The sequence below is a fragment of the Oreochromis aureus genome, linkage group 5 (assembly GCF_013358895.1).
Source record: "Oreochromis aureus strain Israel breed Guangdong linkage group 5, ZZ_aureus, whole genome shotgun sequence".
NCBI lineage: Eukaryota > Metazoa > Chordata > Actinopteri > Cichliformes > Cichlidae > Oreochromis > Oreochromis aureus.
Window position 1 is genome coordinate 13,650,849 of NC_052946.1, and position 25,151 is coordinate 13,675,999.

The 25,151-nt window shown below is 43.5% G+C and overlaps 1 protein-coding gene across 1 annotated transcript; it reads right to left on the reverse strand.

Moving 5' to 3' along the window:
* Positions 1 to 674: 674 nt before the first annotated feature.
* LOC116326500 (RNA-binding protein Musashi homolog 1-like) lies at positions 675 to 24,830 on the reverse strand. The gene is made up of 14 exons (XM_031747830.2): positions 24,690 to 24,830; positions 24,101 to 24,141; positions 23,243 to 23,324; positions 23,015 to 23,099; positions 15,255 to 15,296; positions 14,701 to 14,793; positions 7,816 to 7,864; positions 7,221 to 7,303; positions 6,936 to 7,053; positions 5,670 to 5,750; positions 5,019 to 5,075; positions 3,694 to 3,756; positions 3,315 to 3,469; positions 675 to 3,166 (listed from the first exon to the last, which is right to left on the reverse strand). Exons 1-14 carry the CDS (start codon positions 24,752 to 24,754, stop codon positions 3,125 to 3,127), a joined length of 1,056 nt encoding a protein of 351 aa, XP_031603690.1. The 5' UTR covers positions 24,755 to 24,830; the 3' UTR covers positions 675 to 3,124.
* Positions 24,831 to 25,151: the final 321 nt, after the last annotated feature.

Below are 25,151 nucleotides of genomic sequence, written 5' to 3' on the forward strand. Positions count from 1 at the left end.
TGGATAGTTCTTTAGGCCACTTCCTTTTTTGTCCTCCACCGGTTTCAACAAATTTTTTACAGACATGCAGCACACCATGCTGAGATATGCCAAGTTTTCAGATAATAGCGACTTGGGAATCACCGTGTTGGTGCTAAAATACTTCTATGTCTGTCAATCTATGTTATCTTTGATATTTTTTATAGAGTCAACTAAAGAAATGGGAACGAATTATGTGTTTTTGTGACAGGGTGCTAGTAACAATGTGCCTAAAGATAGAATTCTTTGATAAGTTCTCTGTCACTCGTCACTGGAGTTAGGTGGAGTTTACATGTTCGAATGACTCACAGTCCAGCGTTTAGTAGCTTTAATGAACAACACAGACCAAAATGTTTTTTGCACCAGGCTGCAAACACGCTTATCCCTACTGTAAGGTTGTGCATTTGATTAAGGGAGCAAATCCAGCCTCAAATGGCCATTCTATGAACTGCAACTTTTGGCACTTGTGTTTTGGCTTCACTTTTCAGCCTCAGCAGTTGAAGTTTGGCAGTTAACTACACCGACTATTTGTGCCAGTATACCACTTTAAAAGGAGGCATTTCCACTGATGATTTCAAACACGCAGGTCAGTTCACATGACTTCAGCGTGCATGTGAACAAATGTTGGGTTAAAAAAAAAAGACAGGAGTCACAAACACTTTAGAATAATTTATTAGGATTTTCAAATTGAAACTGTCAGGAAAAAAAAAACAAAGAAAAAAAACAAAGAAAAAAAAGAAAAGAAAAGCATTGCTGTAAAGCTTGGCGGGGGACAGCCCAAATCTTAAACTTTAACTCATGTAGAGCTACAAACTCCATTCAAAGCATTGGCCCTTTTCCTTACAACAGCACAACAAAAGACATCATTAAAATCAATATACAAGGGGAACAAGATCTCAAAACAGAAAAATATAGTTTTTTTTTTTTTTTCTGAAAATAAGTCTTAATGCCGCAGAATTATCCACTTGTCGTCTGCTATTACCAATAATAGTACTATTTTCATTTGTAAGGTAAAAAATAACTTATTGCTTTATTGTAAGTTAAAAAGTTACAGTGTTGGTGTCCAGCAGTAGTTTTTTTTTTTTTTCTTTTATCATGTCCCAGCCCGTCTGACAGAGGAACTACTGGCTGGATCAGGAAGTTTTCTGCTGTGCTGAACATCAAACAGGCTGCAGCAAGAAGGCTGAACAAACAGGCTACTTGTTTTTGCAAAGGTTGAATTTGTTCCAGCTTTTTGACTTTTCCTGCCAGCCAGCGCCGTCTTGTACTGAGGCCCCGTATCAGAGCCGACTGGGAGCAAGACCCTGTTCCATTTCTGGTTCCCTGCCCAAAACCCTGTCTGTTCACCACCACACTGAGCAGCAACTATATATAAACAGTTATCTGTTGGTTCCAGAGGAGCACAAATTTATTAAAACGAAGTGTGGAATGGGAGAGAGTCAGGGTGGAGAAGAGCAGATGAACCCAAATGGAGCAGGGCAAACGTTTTTTTTTTTCAGTACCAAAGGAAAAAAAGGCAATCAAAACGCTCCTTCGCTGACGAAAGTAGTTCCATATTACACCTTGATGTATGCGCACAAACACTCACTCGCACGCACGCACGCACACACGCAGACGCAATCACATGCACCTTCAATAGTGATAAGAGGAAAGAACATGATCGTGATTTTTCTACAACTGCTTCTCTGAGAATGTCCTTCATTTGTTTGTCACGGTGGAGAACACCGCATAAAAGAATTTTCTTAAAAGAAATAAAATAAAGAAAAACATTAAGAAGAGAAACACGCAAAAAAAATATATATAATATTTTCAAAAATCAGGAAGTCAAGTCCCGAATCGCCTGAAACCCCTTATTTGTCCTGTTTTAAAGTTGTTAATGATCCAAAGTCCCATCGTGGTTTCATAAACTGTTTTCCGCAAAGACGCAAGAGACAAATTCGCTTATTCGCTTATTTTTTTTCTCTCACTTTTTTTTTTGAAAGACGTAAAGCAAACAAACAAAAATATGACCTGGTAACAAACAAAAAAAAGTGTCAACTGAAAAAAATATGTCAGACAAGCTCCTGGAAGTTTATTCGCCAACAGCTATCCTGGATAGCGTTGCGCTGAAGTGACGCTAGAGTGGACTGCCCCACAGTGTACACATAATGGCATACGCATACCCATAAAAGTAGTGAGATGACCGCAGAGAGTAGTAAATGACATCCAGTCAAATTGCTGTTAACCCTTTTCCAAACCAACCAATGACATGCCAGCCGGTTCAGTGACCCCTCCCTCCCACACCCATCCCACACCCACCCTACCTCACCCAATGTCTATGTACAATATTTTACAGGAAGACATAAAAACATTGCTTTAAAACCAATTACAGAATAAAATACCTTACAGATTATTATGTCAATATTAATAACAATATTACAAAGGTTTTTTTGTTTGTTTTTAAAGACTACCAAAATATACATTTAACTTTTGTTGTTGTTGTTGGTTGTTTTTTTCCTCCATGTTTCCGTGAGACTCGAGTTAAAAAAAGGACTGTGTTGGATTTGTTCTTCCTTTGTTAAAAACGGCTTTGAGACCCATCTCATCTCGCACGGCTTTCTTTTTTTTCCTTCTTTCTGCTTCTGTTAACATCAGCACGACAGCTGGGAAGGATTCACGATGGAAGTGAAGTTTAAAATGACGATAATAAAAACTCAAAATAGTTGTCTGTGTCTGTGTCTTTGTCAACGATGACAAATGTTTCCTCAGAGATTTTTTTTTTTTTTTTTTTTTTTTTTTTTTTGCAGTTTCTTTTTCTCAGCTTCAAAAGGAAAAAAATGGATAACTGAGGGGGAAGAGGGGGTGGGCTCTAGTTATTAGACTACATGATGAGGACAAAAGAGGAGAAAACAGGGAAGTTATGTTGAAGTGAGATTAGTACAGCAGAAACAAGAGTTCTGGATTTAAAAAGATATTCAGTCGGTGGGCGGAGCCATATGGAGCCAGGAGAGCCCGGTAAAGAGCCGGTGGCCGGCCAATCAGGTTGTGCCATCAGTGGGCAGTCAGCATTGTGATTGGCTCATCAGCAGAGGAGACGCCCTCCCATCCCTCGGTGACCTGAGACTTCTCAGTGGTAGCCATTAGTGAAGGCAGTAGCAATCAGAGGACCCTGAGGACACACACACACACACACACACACACACACATAGAGGCAAGGATGAATACACTTCTAGCAGCTTTGTCAACACACGTGTGCATTCATGCATGCATGTATGTCTGAGTGAGTTGGTGGGTGAGGAAGGGAGCGTGTGACCTACCCCTATACCATGGCTGAACCCTGTGCTGGGGGCGGGGCTAGCTGCACTGATGTAGCTGCTGACTCCTGAGTCCTGATTGGCTGCAGCGTACAGGTCAGCCATTGGTCCAGGGCTGCTGGTGCCCAGGAAGCCAGCTGTGCGTGAAGGGGTGGAGCCTGAGAGGCAGGAGAGACAAGTCAGTCTTAAACACTGGAGGGTTTTCTCTCTCACACACACACACACACTCACACAGAAACATGCACATGTCTAAAAATATTCTTTTATTTCTCCAACCAGGCCATCACGCACGCGCTCATTGTGAGTAAGGCGAGCATGCAAATTTGTAAACATGCACACACTCCTGCTGTTCTCACTCTTTCGCAGACAAACAGGGACATACCTCTAACTACCGCGGCGGCTGCTGCAGCTGCTGCCATTGGTCCGTATGCAGTCAGGGGAATGGCTGAGGATTACACAACAAACAAAACTGTCACACAACACGTATGTCATGATCTACAGCTCAGTGTGGCTGAACTGACAGCTGACCCAGAGATCTGACATGTCATTTAAATACCACTGGTGTAAGGTTTAATGATCTAACATCCTATAGCATCTGGCTTAGATGCATTAAATAAGACACAAAATGATGGCTAAAATCAAAGAGGATGGCGTTTCCAAGTAAAGATTTAAGTACAGCTCAGAGCCACTAGATGTCAGTGTAAAGGCACAGCTGCTCGTAGATCGGGACCACATGCACAACACATCCAAAGACTACAAGTATTTACCGGCAGAGTTAGGAGCAACCTAAAAGCTTTTAGCCCAATATATTATCATATCTTGTCACCTCTGTCAGAAATAGTCTTCAAAGTAAAATGGAACTCTTTAGATCGTTTAGTGTACATCCATAAATCCCTCCATTAATTTCCTTAACTGCTTATCCAGTTGAAGGTTGATGGGAGGCTGTAGCCCACCCAAGCTGATTTTAGGCAAGACGCATGGTAGACCCAGTGTAGGTAGGTCACTGGTCAGTGGGTTCGAAAAGAGAGACAGATTACACACTTTTACATTCACACCTATGGCCAATCACAGATTAACCTAACATGCATGTCTTTGGACTGTGGGAGGAGACAGCATGCAAACTCCACACAGAATCCAGCCGGCCAGGAGGTCTGAGCCAGAAACCTTCTTACTATAACAGTGCTAACCAATACCTGGGGGTTCATATTTTTATTTTTAATAACATTGTGAATTCAGTTTGACCTTGTTTTAACCCAGGATTTAGTTTACTCACAGCATGTTTGGGAATGGTGCTTAAGAGGAAAAGACATTTTAAGGCGACCTCCACAGTAGCTTCGTGAAAACAACCCATATGTTCACAGAAACTACTTAAAGTTTGATTCTTGAAAAGTGTTACAAGGTCGTTTGCATTACCTTTGAACCCTATTTCTGCCTGCTGCTGGATTGCCTCACATGTATGTACATAGGCGGACTATTTCTTAAATGAAAAATTAAATCGAAATCTGATTTTAAAAGTAAAAGTAAACAGGTTTGTAAAGACAGACACATTTTTGGGGTTATGCTGCTTTTGTTTTTGAAGAAGTATCCCAGTGATTCAGGGTTACTGCATTTAGTAAAGATGGGCTTCGTGGTTTAAATTGGCTTTCTGCTGCTAAAGACCTTTGGGTTTTCTCTCTGGGTTCTCAGAGGGGTTGCGGCGACACTCACCTGCCAGCTCAGGAGGGTGGGATGATGTCAGGAGGGGGGTCCTCTCTAAATGGAATTCTAGAAACAGAGAAGATCCAGAGAGAGAAAAATGTCTTTGTAAATAGTCGCCATCCACCAGCCAGACTACAAAGGCACACACGCACACAGAGACAATGTCAACATAGATGCACGAGCACAGAAAGTAAAAACAAAACAAAAAAAGAAAACCTACTGTAAGGACAGGCAGGAAGGTGGGAGCAAAGGAAAAGGAGGGGCGATACAGCCAATTGAATGGGGCTTACATAAGCAGATCAAATAAACAGAGAAGAATATAAGAGGAAGAAGGTTCAATATCACAAATGAAAGGCAAAAAACATCAACTAACATTCGAAACAGAAGACAATGTTTCAGAAAGTGCAGAGGGTTTAAGTTACAGACAAGAGCACTTTAAAATCACACTTGCTGCAGCTGAAATGAAGGCGGCATGAAACGCGAACCTGAGCGCGCACATGAGCGTCTAGCCACGTGGCCGTTGCTGTTCATACATGTTTCGCCTCCCACTGTTAAAAATTGTCAGCATGCTGCAGCCTGTAGCCTTTAGCCTTTACTCTGTCCCTGTCTGCAGGCCCAAAGAGAGTCAGTGAGCTGTGATCGAGGCTTATGCAGACGTACCTGGGAACTGGTAGGTGTATCCGGGCGCGATACCAGAGTAACTGCGGCTGGTGTAGGTAGCAGTCTGAAAACCCGGGTAGCCTGTTGGAGAGAGGAAGAGAGAGAGAGGATTAATTGACTTGGCTGTATGATGGCGAACTCAGAAAATGAGTTTAAGGGGAGGCTGCTTGGTGTGTGAGCAGAAATCACGATGAGTACACACAGGCAGATCTAGCCATCTGATCTATCCAGGTTTATTTTTGGAACCACCTCAAGAGTGCAGTCGTACATTCACCTGCTGCAGTGGCAGTTAGCTAACCGATCTCCTATACGGTAATTTCCTCTGCTCTTGTACAACAGAGTGCAGCTACTAAGGAGTTACAGTAAAGATGGCTATTATTAACCACTGAGTGATTTAAGGTCATTTATTTGATTTTGCTTTCCCTCATCCGGGGTTCATTTTAATCAACCTCGGAATATTTTGAAATATAAGGCGAAGCTCCGGACACTTGGTGATCCAGGCATACACATTATCTTAACGTCTGCGGGAAATGGGGTCATTAAAGATGAATTACACATGAGCCAGACCTGGTAGTATGAGTCACTGACATTTACAGGCCCTTACTGAGATTATGTATTACGATCTGAAAATTGCCAGTAGAGGGCATCAAACAACCACAAACTGCAGATGATGTAGCTCTCGGTTTTGATTTCTCAATGAGGATCTCTTCAAACTGTATTTTTACTCCAGCGTGTGGAGCCCTTCAGTCCGTGACCTCTAAATATTCAATACATCACAGAAAATAACGTCATTCAAAGCAGGCGTTTAGCTCACGTAGCCTAAATATTTTTGAACAAAGGGCGCACCTACAATATGACATTTCTTAATTCTTAATGTGAATGAGGAAACCTAAGAAATGTGTTCAAATTGCTGAACTATTCGCTGCTAAATTAATGCACAGAAGACATTTTCAAAGCACTACTGAAATTTGAGGATAAGCCTATATTGTGATTTGGTTGCTTTTCTGTTATTTCTGATCAGCAACACATACATAAATATGTCTCGTGTCGGTGTTTTTCCACATTCTAGATGTCTGAGTTTATTCTCCTGTTACTTTTTTTTAAGTATTTTTAGAATAAGTACAATCTAAAACGAAGTTACACACACCTACTCACATAATCTGTTATTTCCGTCTTCGTAAAGAAAAATGGTGTCAATCAGTGCTAGCACTTGATTAATAGTGATTTTTTTCAGATACTGCATTTGCTGTTTGTTTAATACTTTACCTAACATGCCAATGCCCAGCATAAAAGCGTCCATCCCGTAGGGCATCACCCTGGAACGGCCTCTGGCTGAGCCTGTCGGCGTCATCACCTCCTTGGGCTGGGCTTTCTTGCACTCCACCTGAAGCAAAGAAAACAGGGAGTTAGTAAAAAAAAAAATGCTACTGAAATAAAGACACACAACAGATACGCAACATGATTCAGTCTGGCAGTTGGGACACTGGGAACAAATCCCTACACCACCGAGTAAACCACGCTCTAAATATTTTTTACAGCTCACGTCCGTACCATTTTGTTGTTGATCTCATGGAAGTGGATCTCACACACTTTCTCAACCACATCTTCATTCTCAAAGGTAACAAAACCAAAACCTGGAAAAGAGCGAGAAAAAAAAAAAAACTCTTAAAGAAACCCTTGTAACATTTGAGCAACATTTGAAAACATGTTGAATTTTCCACCTTTACATGGGCCCTGGATACGAGTGGTTATAATGAGATGGAAGAACGAGCACAATTATCAGAAAATAAGTGATCACTTTAATGTCTCCCTCTTGTAACGTGCAACCCAAAGAGCTGAGGCCAACCTCACAGGTCTTGCTTGTCAATTAAGGTGTTAGCATCATGGAGGAGAGGGGGGATAGGGCGTGGCTAACTCCACCCTGCTCTCTTCTTTCTCCCTCCTTCCCCACATGTTTTAAGTTAGATCCTGACTTTGTATAAACAGAGGTAGGCAAGAGCGAGGAAAGACAACATTAAGAAAAATTTGTTTGTTTGATTTTTTTTTTAGCTAGATCACCAGAGCTAATGACTCCATCGTGGTCCCACTTAAGCGTTTCAACATAATGCGTGCGGGCGCACATTTGAGTATAACTCGGGATACGCACCTCTATGTCTGTTGGTTGTTTTGTCAAACATGAGCATGGCATCATCGACCTGTGAGAACAAAGCACAGAATAGATGAGCTCGGACATCTTAACACGCACACGCGCGCGCACATCATTACACAGCATGGGGTGCCATTGTCCCTCTTTAGCATCGGAGTAAGAGGGGAAAACAGATGGAGAGGGTGGAGGGCAGAGACTTGGGCGGGGTGACAGGTGACAAAGGAGAGAAGAAAAAAGAATGGATGGGTGAGAGGGGAAGAGAGCGACGGGGAAAACAGGGGGAAAGGGGGCGCCGTGTAAAAAAATAAAATGAAATGCAATATATCAGCGGTAAAAAAGAGGCGCTGAATGTTCCCCATTCTTCGCTCTGCCTCCGTCCTTCACCCAAGTTCTTACAAACTCTGTCCCGCTCTCGCCCCTCTTTTGCTTTCATTCGTTCACCCTCGCTGTCTTTCTTTCCCTCTCTGCAAAGTTTACCATTCCCATGGAGACCTTGCAAAGAATTTCAATTAGAAGAATTCACCCCGCCCCCCCCACACACACGCACACACCCACTCCAGCTCATTTCAATGGCTGGAGAGAAAAGAGAGGGAGGAAAAGCATGTGGAAGTAAAGAAGAAGGGCTGATAAATAATGCTGTGATGAATAACAGCAATAAAAAGATTGATAAAAGTTAAAAGTCTTGATGGCAGGTAGGAACCCTGCCAGTGAGCATTCTGGATTATAGAGTAGAGAACAAAGTGAGCTGAGGTTTTTGTCAACACGCTCTCCTTTTATTCTCCTTCTCCCTCCACTTTCCTTTTTGCACTCAATCCACTGCCCTATTCATATTCCACCTCCTCCCCCTTTTTTTTATCCCATTCCCTCCCTCCCTCGTCCTTCACTGGCAGGAAAGTTAGCAGCTTCTGACGGCATGAGGAGACACACGGAGAAGCCAAGGCCTGGGATCAAGGTGGAAGTAAAACTTTACATTTTCAGTCTTTAGCAGCAAAACAAAAAGTAATTGCCGAAAAATCTGCACAGCACACAGAGACACATGAGTGTGACTGCATGGTAGTGGTGAGCGATACAGCGTCAACATTACATCATGATTATTTCAAGAAAACAACAATATATTTAAAAAGAAGACTGAACGTCGTATCGACGCTCGCAGCTTGCAGTCGGCAGCATTTGTAAGTGTAAGTAAATGAAGGGCATTTACCAACCTTCTTTTCCAATGAGCTGCTGTCACTGATGATACACTTCCTAATTACAAGTGTGAATCTATTGAAACAAGGTGCCAGCAGCAGCTGCAGGAGCGTTACAGTGCAATGGTAGTGACACAGCAGTATATACAGTGACACAGCAGAAATTCAAATGTGAGCACAAAACTAGCCCAGGTTGTGCTTTCCCTGGGACATTTAAGTAAAACTATAAAATAACTGCGTCGTGCTTTAGTTTAACAGCAACTACAGTAGCTTAACCTTGCAACTTGTCATCAGCCTGCACAGTATTGTCACACAATAAAGATGAAAGTGTTTTCTACCTGTTGTTTCTCAGGGTCGAGCTTTCTAATCAGCTGCTTAAAGCCCTGCTCTAACACCGTGTAACCGCATCAGTAATTTCCATCCGCCGTTCGCTCTTCCTGTCATATGGAGAGTGCTCTAGCATGCTCGGTTGAGTCATTTGTTTACTGTTGGGTCCCACATCACGGGCTGCTAGTATCTCCTGCTTCATAGCCTGCTTTGTACTCAAGGGTGTGTTTTTGCCATGTTTGTTATTTCCACCTTTAGTGGGACCAATTTTCTCACATTTTTTCTAAGTACCGTGCTTCGCTTGGAGGGTGCTGCAGCAGCTGCTTTTTTAGCTACCGCTCTTGCTGTCAGACATGCCTGGGCCTGTCTCCTTGTTGCTCGGACTGGGGAACATATGGCGTTGCTGTAGCATGTATGATATCACGATATGATGTTTTTATATCAGCAAAAATAACCACATTACCGGGGATGATGATATAATATGCCAAAGCCCTACCACATGGCTATTTTCATTAGGCAGCGTGTGCTGAAACCCAAACCAGTGTAACCTGAGTGCCTGAGGCCTCTGGGTAGGCAGGTCATTTGATTTCTAAAACGTATCTCAGATGAAAAACACACATGCACGCCTTCTCGTCTGATTGAGATCAAGCCTGTGCAAGTGTTTGCACCAACGAAAGTGAAAAATGATATATGCAAAGAGGATCAAGGTTGCGTCTACAGCCCTCCTCACTCTCATCCTTGTTAACATATAGCATGGGACACACACAGAGCTCCCCCCTGTGCTCCTCTTGCTGTCCTTCATTCAGTTTTTATCCCACAATCCCCTCCTCCTCCTCCCTTCCCCTCTCCTTTCCTCTCCCCCTCATGTCTTCCAGCCTTCCGGTCATCCAGACTCAATGACACAGCAGAGAGCCAGGGAAGAGGACAGCAAGTAGACAGCTGCAGGCCAACATGTTATCATAAGAGTAGAGTTATACTCACAGCTAGTCCTCCTGTTAGCATTAGCAACATCTATTCTGGAAGAGATGAGCGAACCCTGCCAGCCAGAGGAGATTTTAAGTATTGGAAACGGAAAAAAAAATTACAGATAATAAGCAGTATAGTAGTGCAAACATGGTTCTGCTAATTGTCCTCCATGAGAACAGAAAGATCTGCAGACTGTGGCCACACACCAGCCCCCCTCGCCTTTGCCAAAACCAATAAGGAGAAGATCTCACGATGTCCACTGCCCAGGGTGCTGTAAGACAATCTGATTGGATAGCTGTGAGTTCTGAGATTGACTTAGCAGCAGCTCTGTCGCTAACTACTCAGCATGCATGCAAAGCCGGAGTAAACTTAAGGTCATATTCTCATAGTTCTGACATTCTCAGATGTACAGAGAACGAGGGTCAGCCGAGATCTCGAGCTGCTTCCCGAGAGCGGCATTAAAAATAACCGCTTTTTAGTGAAGCGTACCGCTATTGTACTGAAGAACAAGTGTTTGCTGACAAGTCCATTACACTTTTCTGCCAGATTATGAAAGGTGGCATTCACATTTTTTTCCCCGCCGTCTCCTCACATCTCCCTCCCTCGTTTCATTCTCGCTCGCTCTCTCCGGCCATCTCTCTCTAAACAGGCCAGCAGACAAAGTGTTCAGTCAAGCCTTCTAATCGCCAGCTCACATGGGTGAGTGGAGTCCCAACTTTTCCCGTCTGCCCTGTCCATGCTGCTTTTTTCATCCTATCCGCTCCTTCGTTTGCTTGCTAACCTACTCTCTGGGTTTACTTAAAAAGGAAGATTTGAAATCATCGGGCTTTTCGTGTAAGATACAGAGAGGCAGGGTAAACAGGCATGAAAACAGGGATTTCCTTTGGATTAAACCTAACTGACTGTACGCCCAAAATGCCTGAAATGCTAATGCCTGAAATGTTAAACACATTTCTGTGTGTGGACAGATCTTATATTCAGCTTTGGCCAAAAAAAAAAAAAAAAGAGCCACATGAGCTTGAGGGGAATTACAAGACCCTCATTTCAGACTTCTAATCGAAACATGGCTGCTGCAGTCTCATTGGCCTAGGAACATTTAGCAAGAGGCCCTCAGAGTTTTTTCGATGTAAACAAAAGCCTCTGACTCCTCAGGTCGGCCCAGAACACCTGACGCGTCAACAACCGAGCAGCCACCCTAGTCCAAGCTAATGAAGTTTATGTAGGTGTTCTTAGAGGCTTGCTAAAAAAAACAAAAAAACAACAACTTCGGCACATATCAAAGACTTGCATAAAATGCAGAGTGCATTCTGTGTTTTCCTTGCAAGGCGGTGCCACAGTATGAAAATAAACAGGACACTGAGTCCTGCTCCAACCAAACCTGCACCTTGTAACCAGGCTCAGATAATAAACAAGAAATACCTCCCGCTCAGCAGGAATGCACTGTGGGATCGCCGCTATCCACGATACAGCTTTGGTCTCACGTGTCCAAACAGTCCAAATATTCCCTCATCCTGCGGAGGGAGTGTTGTCTTAGATATGAGTGTCTGTAATCACCGGGGAGAAATGATTCGGCACACAGGCTGCAAACAGCCATTTTAAGTGAGTGCACCGAGGAGAAACGTGTCACATGTCACAACAGCCACCTGAATCGGTGCCACGGGTCACACGCTCGCAAATCCAGGTCTTCCGTGAGCACGCGGGCCGGAATTAAACGGCGTTCTTTAAATTTGAACCAGTACCTGAAATACAGTAATACCTTAAGCATGAGTCAGAGGCCAACTGAGAGAAAACACAGGCAGACACGAGGCAGAAGGAGCTTCGTGCTGTTAATTTCTTCCAACCCATTAGGCCTACATCCTGAAGCAATGCTCATTTTCAGACTGTCCTGCTCACCAACGGCGGCAGAGGTGCACACTTAATGTTTGTGACAACTGGATCGCCGGCTGTGAGCCTCGCTCTCCGTCTGCATGGGGACAAATGCATGCAAGCTCGCATCCACGACGATGCCACTGTCACACTTTCACAAGAACGCCCGTCTTTCCATTCATGCAAATACACACTTCTCGCACATTTTTTTTAAAGGAAACCCCAAAAAAAAGCACTGGATTATAGCGGGACAATGGGCGAAGGCAGGTCACCACGGCAACAAGCTGAGAGGGACTAGAGCAGGGTGTGTGTTTGTGTGTGTGTGTGTGTGAGATGGGAGGGAGTCTGAAGTACTGATTTTGGGTAAGGTGGGGGGGCTGTTACAGGAGCAGCTGTTGCATTTGATTAGTTAATACTGAAAAGGCTGATCTCCATTCGCACACACAGTAGTTTGCTAAAAACTAACCCAACATGCCACGCTTTATGGATAATTTAACACTCTTATTTCTCATCAGATTGGTCCTTTTTTTCCCCCTTTAATAATCACTTTTGCCCCTCACAACTATCTCAGCATTCCTCCTTCCCTCTGCCCTTCAACCTTTTTCTGAGTTCCCCTCCCACTCTCTCTCCACGGGGGGTTTCTTCTTCCCTTTCAGTCCCCTGCCATCTCCCTCTCCCTCTTCCCCTCCTGCTTTTTTTTTTTTTTTTTACCTCCCTCTACCCCCGGCCACTCATCTGTCTCCACAGCATGTGTTTGCCTTTCACCAAATTTCTTTCAAAAGAGCTAAGCAGGCCAAATGCAGAAGCCAGAAATGCTAAAATGTGATCAGAAAAGAGCAAAAAAAGCCAACAAGAGAGATAAACTAACAAACTAAGTCATGCTAAAGCTGACGGAGCAGAACCACCAATGACCACACAGCATTTTCTTTGTTTCCCCTCTTTGATATTTGCACTCTTTAGAGAAACCCACTCTGAGGACTTCTGAAGAAGCTAGCTAAGGTTAAAAGGATGTATATCAGCGCAGCACACCGTTTACCATTTGTCTCTTTCACTTTCACTGCGTGCCTTCGTTTCACTTTTTCTCCTAAAATAGGTCTGCTTTCTCTTTTTAAGGTGTCTTGACTTGAACCGAAAAACGGACATGCTTAAAACAAAAGCCATAAAAGTCGTTTTTGTCTCCATGGAAAAAAAAGTTTACAAGGAAAGTTTAAAAAAAACTTTTTAGCTGGACAGAGTCAGTAGATGAATATAATCTATCAAAGGCATGCAGTCCATTAGAGCAGCCAAGCCCAACCAGAGGTACCCCAGGGTGTGCTTATGCAGCTACCAGAAGGTACACGGACAGATTGCGGGCAAGCTGAAGTAATTTGATACAATTTTTATCAAGTAATTTGATCAAAGTACTGTAACACCTGAACACAACAATTTCCCACTTATAGTGTGAAAACTTGTTAGAAGCTAACAGTAAGCTCAAAGTCAAACTCTTGAAAACCACAGAAAAATTATTCACCTCAAAAATAACTGATTGAAATGTTTCTGTACTTTATTAAATTCTGAACTAAAAGTAGATGAAACACCTTAAGGCTCATAAATTATAAAAAGTTTAAACTGTTGGCTAATGGATGAATTGTTAGGCTAATTGCAAAGCTAATTCTTCCTTAAAACTAAGAGAAGAGTTGCAAGCAGCCAAACGCTGACAAAATATTAGCATCCACCTTGAGAAATCTGGGTTAAAAGTAGAGGATGTAAACACCACACACCCACACAATACGACAGTATCACAATATCTCACTCACGATAAGACATTAAGCTTTTGTAGTAACATGTATTGTGATTTATCACCCTTTTTTCAACTACAAATTATGTCCTCAAGACAGCCGATATGTTTTATCCAATAAGATAAAGTTATCTCACTTCAGTTATTAATGTCAAGCACACCAACACTGTCACTTAAACGTGCCATAAATGTTGCCATACGTCATAATGTTGCAATTATATACAATCTGTTTCTGATAAAACAGCAATAAACTGTGGTAAATTTTTAAAAATCACATATTTTTTGCACACACTTAACCATTACATTTGTGCTCAGCAGCCTTCCTGTTCTGCAGAATACAAACAGCTGGCAGCCAGTTGAGTCGACGCAATCTGTCTGTATTTATAAATTAAATAGCAATTATTTGCAAATGTCTAAAAACCTCTCTGAGAGTGATTACAGTCAGTCCCAGTCAGAGTGCAACTGCTTGCAAAAAGGTTGCCTCCTATCAGGCAAGATGATAATGATTTATTAAAAAATTGATATTTGTTGTCCCTTTATTGATACAATATAGCTTTGCAAAATATCTATCTATCAACTGCCATTTAAAAAACACTAAAATGCTCATATATCTAATATGATGGGTAGTATCTGTGAAGGGTAAGTCAAGGTCAGACCAAGGTTGAGCAGCAGCAGTCCAGCTGAAAGACAGCTTTTCAGAGTGAAGGCTTAAGCATGATGGTTGCAAGTATTTAGTAGGTTTGTGCTTTTTTTTTTTTTTACCTTTCCAAACTGGTCGAAATATTGCTTCACATCTTCGATGGTGGTATTGACTGACAGTCCTCCGACAAAGATCTTCTTTGTCCTGGTCACCAGCTAACAGTGCAGAAGGAAAAGAAGAAGAAGGTATCTTTTATCACTAATAACATTAGGTCTGTGCTAGCTGCCTGTGATAAAGAGACTTTGTGTTGGTTGGCGTTTGTCTAATCTCAAAGGTTGCTTAAAGCTCTTCTTGGAATTCAGACTAATTGATGTCAATTTAAGGCCTCTGAGGCATGCGCATGCGAGCCGCATGTGTGCAGGTGAATAATCAGTGCAAGCATCCATTTAGGTGTGAGCCAGAAAATGCATGTGTGTGCGTGTGTGCACGTATACAGGCGGCAGTACAGGAGCAAGTGTACACAGGGTCATGGTGTCAGGCTGGACAAGTGGATTGTAGCTCCAATTAGATCATGTGCCTGACTCTAATCCCAGCCAACCAGGGCTGCCTTATTAGGGGTGACACATGACATCATCTCCACTCCTCCTTGCTGTTAACTCCTTCAGGGTGCACTCACCTTAGGCTGAGCCCGGCGGGGAAACGCCACCTTTGGGTCGATCTGTAGGGAAGAGATGAGTCATGATGAGTTTTTTGTTGTTGTTTTTTTAAGTGACAAATCGACACATTTGATTTGTTTATTAAAAAAAATATATATATAAATGCTGTACTCTTTCTGTTGTAATAGAAACAGGCAGCAAATGCATAATAATCTACGACTGGTCATCAGCAAACATATAATCAACTACATTTGCCAAAAAGAAATGTACAAACTGCACACCTTCTACACGTTACTACGCGTTCTGCTCCGTACTATTGTGTTTGGGGTCAATTAGACCACAGAGAGGTCTAATCCACACTCTGTTACAGCTCCAATAACAGAACACACTTATTAAGGATTTGGGAGCAGTAAAGCTACAAAAAAGTACCATCAATACTAATAACAGACACGGCATTAAGCAAGTTTGGATCGCTGGCAACCATAAACACAAGTTATTCAGACTCAAATGCGTCATGCTTTGAATGGTTGCGGGACTGGAAATGCATATTAAAGTTTTAAAAAATGATCAAAAATAATATTTTTTTCTTATCCCTTCTAGGAAAGCGACATTAAAATATGTCTGACATCTGATTTTTTTTTCCGGCAATGATACCGATTCTCTACCTGCTCTGGTTTTGCTGCTCAAAAGTTCCTGTTCAAAAAACCCCTACGCACATCAATGAATTACCACCCTGTTAACTAACTAGAATTAGTTACAACACAGAGCCTCTAAGTCTGGACCCATCTGAAGGACTACAGGTCCAGAAATAGATCGTATGCTAATCCGCGAATATGTATAGTAGACCCTTGTTTATGCAAGCCCCCGAAAATCCAAACACGGCAGCCAAACAAACACGCATAAGGAACAAAATACACAGTGAGACAGGAATATGTACTTTCTCTGAATTGTGTGTTGAGACACAACTAAATGCATCTTCGCCACAAACTAGACAGAGCGGGGCAGTCTCGAATCCAAAATGAGCATCTAAGATTCTGAATATATCACACATAGATTTTTTTTTCTAAATCTCACAAATCCTGACAAGCTTCATTTTGGATTAGCTCGATTTGACTGTATCCATATTCCTCCCCACTGGAATGTCTCAGCATTGGTCAAGGTTACAGATAAAATTAGAAGTAAATGAGCTTTGAATGAGCTGGCCTTTAATAATGCTAAATATGCAAAGCTTGGCCTGGCATTTTAAATTTGTGCGGAATCTCGTGTTATTCTCACTCAAACCGACGAGTGAGATGATTTTTAGGTCACAGGACCTTGTAGTGTATTATGGTCTTAGAGTTTCATCTTTGTTCTAATAATTGGATGTGTGAAGCGAAACCCCTCGTGTCTCCCACAGCCGCTATCAGAGGTATTGAATTGATATTGGCAGTAAAAAGTGCCCTGTGAAATAGCTTAAAATAATTAGTTCTAATGTGAACAATACGCACGACACAAAGGAGGGTGTTCGTTCAATATTCAAACAATCCTTTCATCTCTTTCCTGTGATAATTCCCTGCTTCTGATGACAAATCTACTGACAGATATATCCTTCGAGGACCTTTAAGTGCCTCACATTTGCCGCCGCTTCGAGAGCACAGCGCTGTGTAACTAAGATGCAGCTGCAGCGTCCTTGGAAGGGATTGCAGAGGGACTTTACACCTTGAAGTGGGACACAAAGATGAGAACAGCCATGTCACCTCCAGCTGGTCAGAGCACAAAGACCAAGGTGACAAGGACACACGAAGCCACCAGCGACTATCCGCTACAACCGAGCGCGCTCACAAACAATGACAGCACAGCATTTCTGTGTCTGTGTGGGCCAAATGTGACATTACAGCGTTACAGATGTGTGCGTTTGCCCGCTTTATGATTCAGCTTTTTAGCCATTTTTATTTAAATGTGTCACAAATATTGCTGACTTATAAACTGAACATCCGGTCACTGCGATGTGATCAAGCACGATGAACAGTGAATAAGAGAATTCATTTTACTCACACCGCCCATTCACACCCAGCATGGCAGCATTTGACCTTGTTCAATAAAAACGTTTTTAAAATAATTAAACATCTTTTTTATAGAGTCTATGTTTGAAATGTATTTAATGAGAGAAGATAATTGAGTTAATGTCAAAGCTTTTCTTCACATCATTCCAGCCCAAATACTGCAAACGCAGATGCATCAATTTCTACACACTAGTTTCACTGTTTACTAAAAACAATAGCATATAAGTTATAGTACAACTGTACTACTGGAAAGAAACTCATTTATATTACAGCATAATATAATTATCACAATTAAACAACTCCAAGAGTCTGTAACATCCTAATGACATCACCTAATCACCATACTGATGATGTAAACCGGTTGGCATACGTGGGCAAAATGTCCGTTGTTCCTCCTGGCACTGAAGTGCTGAGAGGTCACTGCCTCGGGCTTTCTGTTCAGCCCACCTGCCTTTTACTGTTTTAACACGACAAGAGGGCAGGAGCTGCCTTGAGGCGATCATGTGGCAGAGCATGGGCTGAGAATGACAGCGGTCAGATAGCAGCAGACATCTAACACGAGCCACATTGTCCATTGTTATCACCACTGTAAACACACGAAGAAAAATATATCAGTTTCTATAAGCTAGTTGTAGACAAGCACTAATATCCAAGTCTTTTTTTTTAATTAATCCAGCAGCATGTTGATTAATAAACAAACGTTTTCTTGGAAACCCCCTTTCTTTTAAGAAGTGTGAAATCCGTATGTTTGCATGATTCAATTGTATTTACATAGCGCCAAATCACCACAACAGTCATCTCAAATTACTTTATGATGTAAAATAATAGAGAGAAATCACCAAGACGACCCTCGCATCTATGAGCAAGCACTTGTTGACAGTGGGAAGGAAAAACTCCCTTTTAACAGGAAGAAGCCTCCAGCAGAACAAGGCTCTAGAAGGGGCAATTATCTGACGCGACCGGTTGGGGGTGAGGGGTGGAAGACGGGACACAAATTATGATTTTTTATGGGCTAACTAAATACCTAAGAAATCAAGATATGTGATCACATCGAATAGCAGCCTTGCTAATAAATTTTAGGATCAGATTGCCCATCATACTTCACATTTTTACAAATTAACAGTATTGTTACAGCTAGTAAATTATCAGAACCTCTTCAAAATACTGAAGGTTACCAGCTAGGCTACGTTAGGCCTAATGTAATATCTGTAGTAGTGCTACTACAGCTACTGTCATGCCATGCTGTTAAAAAAACATCGTTCCACTTCAGTGAAGTAACAGAATATATCTAACATGTAATTTCTACATCTGGCAGTACTCAGAGGGAGGCAATAATAAAAATGAAAACTAAAGCATCTATCAGACTGGCGGATTAGCCTCAAGGAAGACAGATAGGCCACAAAGCAAAAAGTGAAATGACTTAGCCAGGTCACTGTTTGCAACACTCAGAAATAGCTCTTCGGTGGCTTGACATTTGAAAAGAAGCTCGGCCACGTAGCGTTCCCAATCATACTGGTGAAAGCGTAACTACTCAAGAAAAATGTGAAAACCTTTCTAGAAAGGAAAAAAAAAAGGTGCTTTTCCCAGACTTGACAGACAAGAGTTATAACTGAGTGTTCATGAACTGGTCTAACATCCTGCTTTATGACATCCAACCTCCGCTCATTCTAAGCAGCATAGTGACAGCAGAGCCTGCAGTATGATTTTAGTGGTTTTAGCTTTTAAGACTACTCTAATCTACGACCAATAGTCACCTCGCAGGGCGCGGCGTGTCCACCAGTGTTACAAACTGGAAAACAAAAATCAAAGCATAAATAAATTTTGAAAAAAAAAATGTCAAACCAGTAGATGCGTACGTGTAAAGGTGAGAGAGCACAGAGAGAAAGAGAAGGCATTCATTTGAAAAACAGAGTCACCCATGAGAAAGCGGGCCTGTCCGGTGTGGTGGTGCAGTGGGGCCGTCCCAGCAGGCAGCCCCTCTGATTTCATTAATTAACAGGACAAAGAGTACAAAACAGATGGGCCCGTAGAGGAACTGGGGCTCCCGTGCTACCCCCACAGACACACATACATATACACTTACACACACACATTCACAAGCACCCAAACAATGCAGCGAGAGCGGAAACGCACCACGAGTATACAAAGTGACATACGTGTAAGTTCATAGGTGAAAACACAAGCATATACACACAGACATTCAAGCTCTGACACACTGGCCGAGTTTCCAAGACATTCTCGCAAGAAAAGGGCAACCACGTTGATAAAAAGACACCACGGGCTACCGTCATTATGACAAAATAATCAATATGAGCTTAACAAAAAGCTACAAACACCCAAGGAGACAAAAGGGGCTGACATGTCAATACATGCACACACAGTGTAAGAGGGAGTCTTGGTTTGGGCTCAGGCCAGCCGGGTCAATCTGCACAGCTGAACAATGGCACAGTAATTAGTTAACGAAGCTCACTAATGAGGACCTCCAACCTAACCCCGTCCCTACCTTTTGTAACCCTCTATGTGAGCGCCTAACCCGTTTGGCTGTCGTGTTTACTGTTGGGGTGGGGTGGGGGGGTTTGTGTACATTTAACATGACAAGAGAGCTCCATCGCTCCACCTTCAGAGCTGGTCCAAGCTTTATCCCAGATCTGAGGTCGTGCACGGACCTCAGGAGCCCAATCCAGTTTGTTTCTTTCAATCCGATTAGTTGCTTTACAGATCCATACTAATTACAGCACAGGGCCTTCCCTTCTCTCCTATTCTTCTCCTTCTCCATCCCCCTTCTCCTTGTTTCGTACACGTCAGCATTAACAGCTAATCTTCCAATCAGGAGCGAGCAGCCCATCCTGGCATTTAAACTCTCCACTAACCAGGTGTTAGACCACTAGCAACTGCAGACTATGGGGCCTGTGGCCCACAGTGGCTGCTGCTAACATATGTTAGGGGCTACAGATGAAAGCGGCTATATTAGCACAATGCTGACGACTACTTTAGCCTCGCAGACAAGTCGTGCCAAAAGCAGCAATTACCACCTACTATATAAAACACCTTGAAAAGGACATTCCAGCTTACTTGCGCTAAAAAAAAATCACACAAAATAAAAATAATCAGAGTATTTCTTATCTGTCTGTGCTTTCTATTAAAAATGTTTTCAGTAACCTGTATTCAGCACTACACTGGGCTTTTTAGGGGGTCGTTTTGAGAGATAGAGTTCCCTGTGAAGAAATAGCAAATGCCAAATCATCACACTAATCACCAAAAAACCATAATTCACCACAATTTTTTTCTAATAATCTGAAATCACTACACAGAGGGAGCGAGAAGTGGTCTCTTTTCAGAGAATATCTGGCCTCGTCTTTTACTTCTTCCCGTAACCGGTTCCAGTGAAGCATTTTCTCCAAGAAAACAAATACCAGTTGTGCCCTTCTTCTCTGGCCAGGGAAATACAGCAGCACACCAATGCCCCGAGGCCACACTCTGCCCCCGACAGGAAATCTAACCTCGAACCAAAACAACAACCTCGACAGACCCTCTCACTGAACACAACAGACAGCCTTACTGCATTATAACTGAACAATTATAACAGTTCAGTTGATATTTTAACCTGTGACTTTCATTTTCCGAGGGCAGCTAGCACGATGTAGCAGGACTGTAAATGTTTAATACCGCTTCTAACCAAGCAGCGTGGACCTTGCACCGGTCAGTTTGCACCTGACTTCTCACCCTGTGCATTTTATCCTTTTCACACCATCGCCCGTCCCTGCTTCATGCCTTTCACATATTTTCTCGCAAACCAAAGCTCGGCATAACAAGGCATACACATCACAGCATCAAATATTCTTCCTCGTGCCTGTGAGGAATGCCTCTTTCACGTCTCAGGCTGATCAAACAATACTGTGGAGAGAAAGGGAGACTCCAGGTGTGATGCAGAAACGTTCTCTCAAATATGTTTTGCGTAGCATTTCAAGAATTAAGCTAAAAGCAAGACAAGAAAAAAAATACATCCCAATTTGGCAAATATGAGATTTGCAACTAATAAATTCTGGGCTCACATTTCCAAAACGGAACAACAAAATGGCAACCATACCCCCCATTTAAAACGCCTTGTTGGATAAATGGTACCATGGCACGCTTCCCCCCGCAGACTGCTGCCACAACAACCTGAGCAACCCAGCCTTGCATTTGAGTCATTAACATTATTATTGTTTAGCCTTATGCCGTATTTTGGTTTATAATAGGGCAACGCCTAACCCCACCAGTGGCCTGCCAAGCTGAGCTACCAGAGGCGTCCAAAACCAGCGCTCACATCCCACACACACACAAATACAGAGGGTCTGGCTCTCAAAGGCTCTGGCAGCACCTAGTTTTAAGAGGTAACATGACTCACTGAGTAATATTTTGCAGCTTCTTAGAACCTACTTCCAAGCTAGGTGAAATAGGAATAATAAAAAAAAAATATGGAGAGATTACCAGCAGCAGTGCTCATTTTGTAATAAATATCAGGACCTCCAGCAGTGGTGCTGAAAGGTCTGATTATTTCTAAATTATGAACTGTCTCACTTAAAAAAACAAACATGATATCATAATCTCGCGTACTTATAAATGCCCGACACAACTTGACACTATCTTTGTGCCACCCAACCAACCAAATCTTAAGTCAATGCAAAATAGCTGAGAAGTTGTTATGGAGACATAAATCCCACTGGGCTGTGCAGTTACAGCACCGTCTCCTGAGGCTGGCGTCACCCCCAGCAACAGGCCTGCTCCAACAAACTAACCAACTCTACCTTTCCTCCACCCCTGGGCCCTGCTGACTTTCTGTGCCACCAATTTTCACTCTCAAATGATCCTATTGTGTGTGTGTGTGTGTGTGTCTGCATACGTGTGGTTAGGAAAGACAACAAGCTGGCAAAGACACACCCAGTCCCCAATCCTACAACCAATCTCCATGACCAAGACAGAGACATTCGCACTTTAATAGATATTCAAATGTGGGCCTCGGATTCTCACCAAAACAAACCACAGAGATTCGCACTCGTGCCCAAGTCACTGTCTCTCGCAAAAATATGAATTACCTGAACACAAGGGCGCTGCCTGTCCTCTGGTTTGGTGAGTGGTTTGTGAAATTTGCCCACATTTGTTTGTTCATGTTTAAGCAGTGTAGGAGGGGGAAATCACAGAGACACACACTCACACACACACACAAATCTCAGAGAGTTACATCACTATTTAAATTCAGCTGCTCTGACCCCACAGTCTTCCTTCTCCCTGCCATCAGGTTTGGAATCCACTCCCACAATTCTTGCCACCCCAAAAAAACTCTGAGAGCTGCCACTAAAAAAACTTATCACTTGCTATTTCCTATGAAAAAAAGAAGAAGGAAAAAAACTTGTGAACTCTCTGCTCTACATGAAAAACTGTGAGGGTTTTTGCAAAGGGGCTCCTACCCCATTCCGGTCCCCAGGTAACCATGGCAATGAAGACCAAGAAAGAACGCTTTCATGTTGGCGCCCTGAACCAGGATTTGGAGGGGGAAATGAGCAGAAGAGGAGAGGAGGAGGAGGGGTGTGGGCTCCAAAATGCACTCCTCAACTTTACAAGCCATAGGGTTGGAGGTAAAATGCACCCAGAGAGAGAGAGAGAGAGAGAGAGGAAGAAGAAAGAAACAGGCTACACACTCCCAGAGTAAGAAAAGTTGCCCAAGTTGTACCATCCACTTCAAAAGTTTAAGAACTCACCGTTTTAGAATCCAGCTCGTGTCTGTTTTGCGCCAAAACCTTTTCCACACCGGCTTGTTCTGCGTATGTTACAAAGCCGAACCCTCTGTAAAACGCGGGGGGGGGGGGAGAAAGCACACGCAAGTGACAAAATCAGAATGCAAACTCACGACAGCTCTCATGGAAAAGCATGGAAGAGCATGAGGCATCCGGTGATAGGACGGCGGAGCGCACACGCCTCCTTCTTACCTCGACCGCTTGGTAACGGGATCCCGCATCACCATGCACTCCTTCACCTCGCCGAATTTGCAGAAGTACTCCTTCAAGCCCTCTGCAAAGACACCGGGGAGACACCGTTAAAGGGGAAGGGGAGGAGAGAGGGACTTCTCTCTAAACAGGGCCCTGGTGTGCTGTGCAGTGGCTGAAGAGAGACAATGGGGGTCGGGCGGACCACGTTGTGTTTGTGTGCGTGTGTCCTGCCGGGGTTGTTACACCGGGCTCTCTTTGGCCATTCAGCACAACCAGCCCCATTAGGCCCTGCGGACCACAAACAAAGCTACACACTTGGTGACGCTCGCTGTTTTGACACAGCAGCAGCAGAAGCAGCAGCAGCAGCAGTGGAGATAATAACACGGGCCGTCGCAACAAGACTAAACTGTGCCCGTGCGTCAGCCTGCGCTCACGGCTCTTCGAATAAATGAATGAATTGAGCGGAGTGCTACCAATAAGGAAAACAACAACACTAGCGTGGGCCATGATGACGAACCCAACTTCCAGCTTTAACGCTGACTACTCGATCACTTTAGTGTTTTTTCCTTTTTTTCTACTGTGAATCCCCTCCTCAGGTTATTAACAGTGTAACGAGTACACAGGAAAGAAAGGCAGACAAGTCGTCGTGTGCGCACGATTAATCTCCTGCGTCTCCCGACTCTAAACCTAATGAATAGGAGGCTTTGATTTGAACTGTTCACCGCGTTTCTCCTTAAAACTTCAAGAAGCCTCGCAGGTTATCGCCACAGCTATTATTAGAGCAAACGTTATATTTAAAAAGGAGTAAACAGGAGGCTTTCATCCAGACTTATTAAAGTAGCGTGCGGGACAGCTCACCTTGTGTTGTCTGCCAACTCAGACCCCCGATGAACATTTTGCTGAATGAGAGAAACAGAAGCTGTAAGTCACACAGATTTTTTCTCAAAGCGTCTTTCAAGCACAACACATGCACATTCGTGGAGTGAAGGGGGAAATCTGGAGGATCTGTGCGTAATATAGCATCAATAAAGTAAGAAGAAAGCATCGGCCATGTTGCGAAGTCACCAATCGGCCAGTCGGGCCGTTATAATCCCCTAGAGGAGGAGGAGGAGGAAAAAAAAGGAGAGGATTTTCCAGATGATGGAGGAGAAGTTACAATGTGGCCTTCTAGCGGAAAAGCGAGAAAAATAAACAAACAAGAGGAGGGGAGGGAGAGAGAAATAACAGGCGGAAAGCAAGCGGTGCGTCTGCGTCTCCTCCGCTGAGTCTATCCATCCCACACATAGAGAGAGAGACACACACACACACATACACAACACACACAGCGTGCTTGTCTTTTGTCTCGGCGCGGCTCCGCTCCCCGCACTGAACTCAACTTAAGTCCAAGGTGAACTCAAACCGGGCCGAGAGGCGAGCGAAACACGGGCGCACGGACTCGGGCTGTTACCAGGGGTCGTGGGGGGAGTTGTCCGTGCCGGAGGACAGGCTGCTCTGGCTCCCTTCCGTATCCATTCTGCTCTCCGCTGTTATATTCCCGCACTGTGAGGCGAGGAGAGGCAGTGAAGCTCCACTGCTGCTGCTGCTGCTGCTCCAGACTCAGGGGCGGGCAAGCACGATGGGAGGAGGGGAGGAGGAGGGGTCGGGGAGAGGGGGGGTGAAGGGGAGGGGCAGCAGAGGTGGGGTGGGGTGGTTTAAAAAAGAAAAAAAAGAGGAGGGGTGAGCGAGGAAGCACACAGATGCATATACGCTCACAGACAGACTCCGCCTCTACCTCGCTTTCCCGTAGCCTACCCCGGGCCTCGGACCTCCCCTCCTGCGCACATTGCCTGCCTTTTATTCATGCTGCCAGTGGCGCTCTCTGTGTAGTGTTTCCCCGCCGTTCTCGTCATTGGTTGAATCACAACAGCGT

Excerpts from the sequence above, each read along its gene's own strand:
- LOC116326500 (XM_031747830.2), bottom strand. The coding sequence starts at position 24,754 with ATGGATACGGAAGGGAGCCAGAGCAGCCTGTCCTCCGGCACGGACAAC. Across the intron at positions 7,865-14,700 it reads ATTTCGACCAGTTTGGAAAG|GTCGATGATGCCATGCTCAT; the intron begins GTAAAAAAAAAA and ends TTGTTCTCACAG. Across the intron at positions 5,076-5,669 it reads ATACACCTACCAGTTCCCAG|AATTCCATTTAGAGAGGACC; the intron begins GTACGTCTGCAT and ends CTCTGTTTCTAG.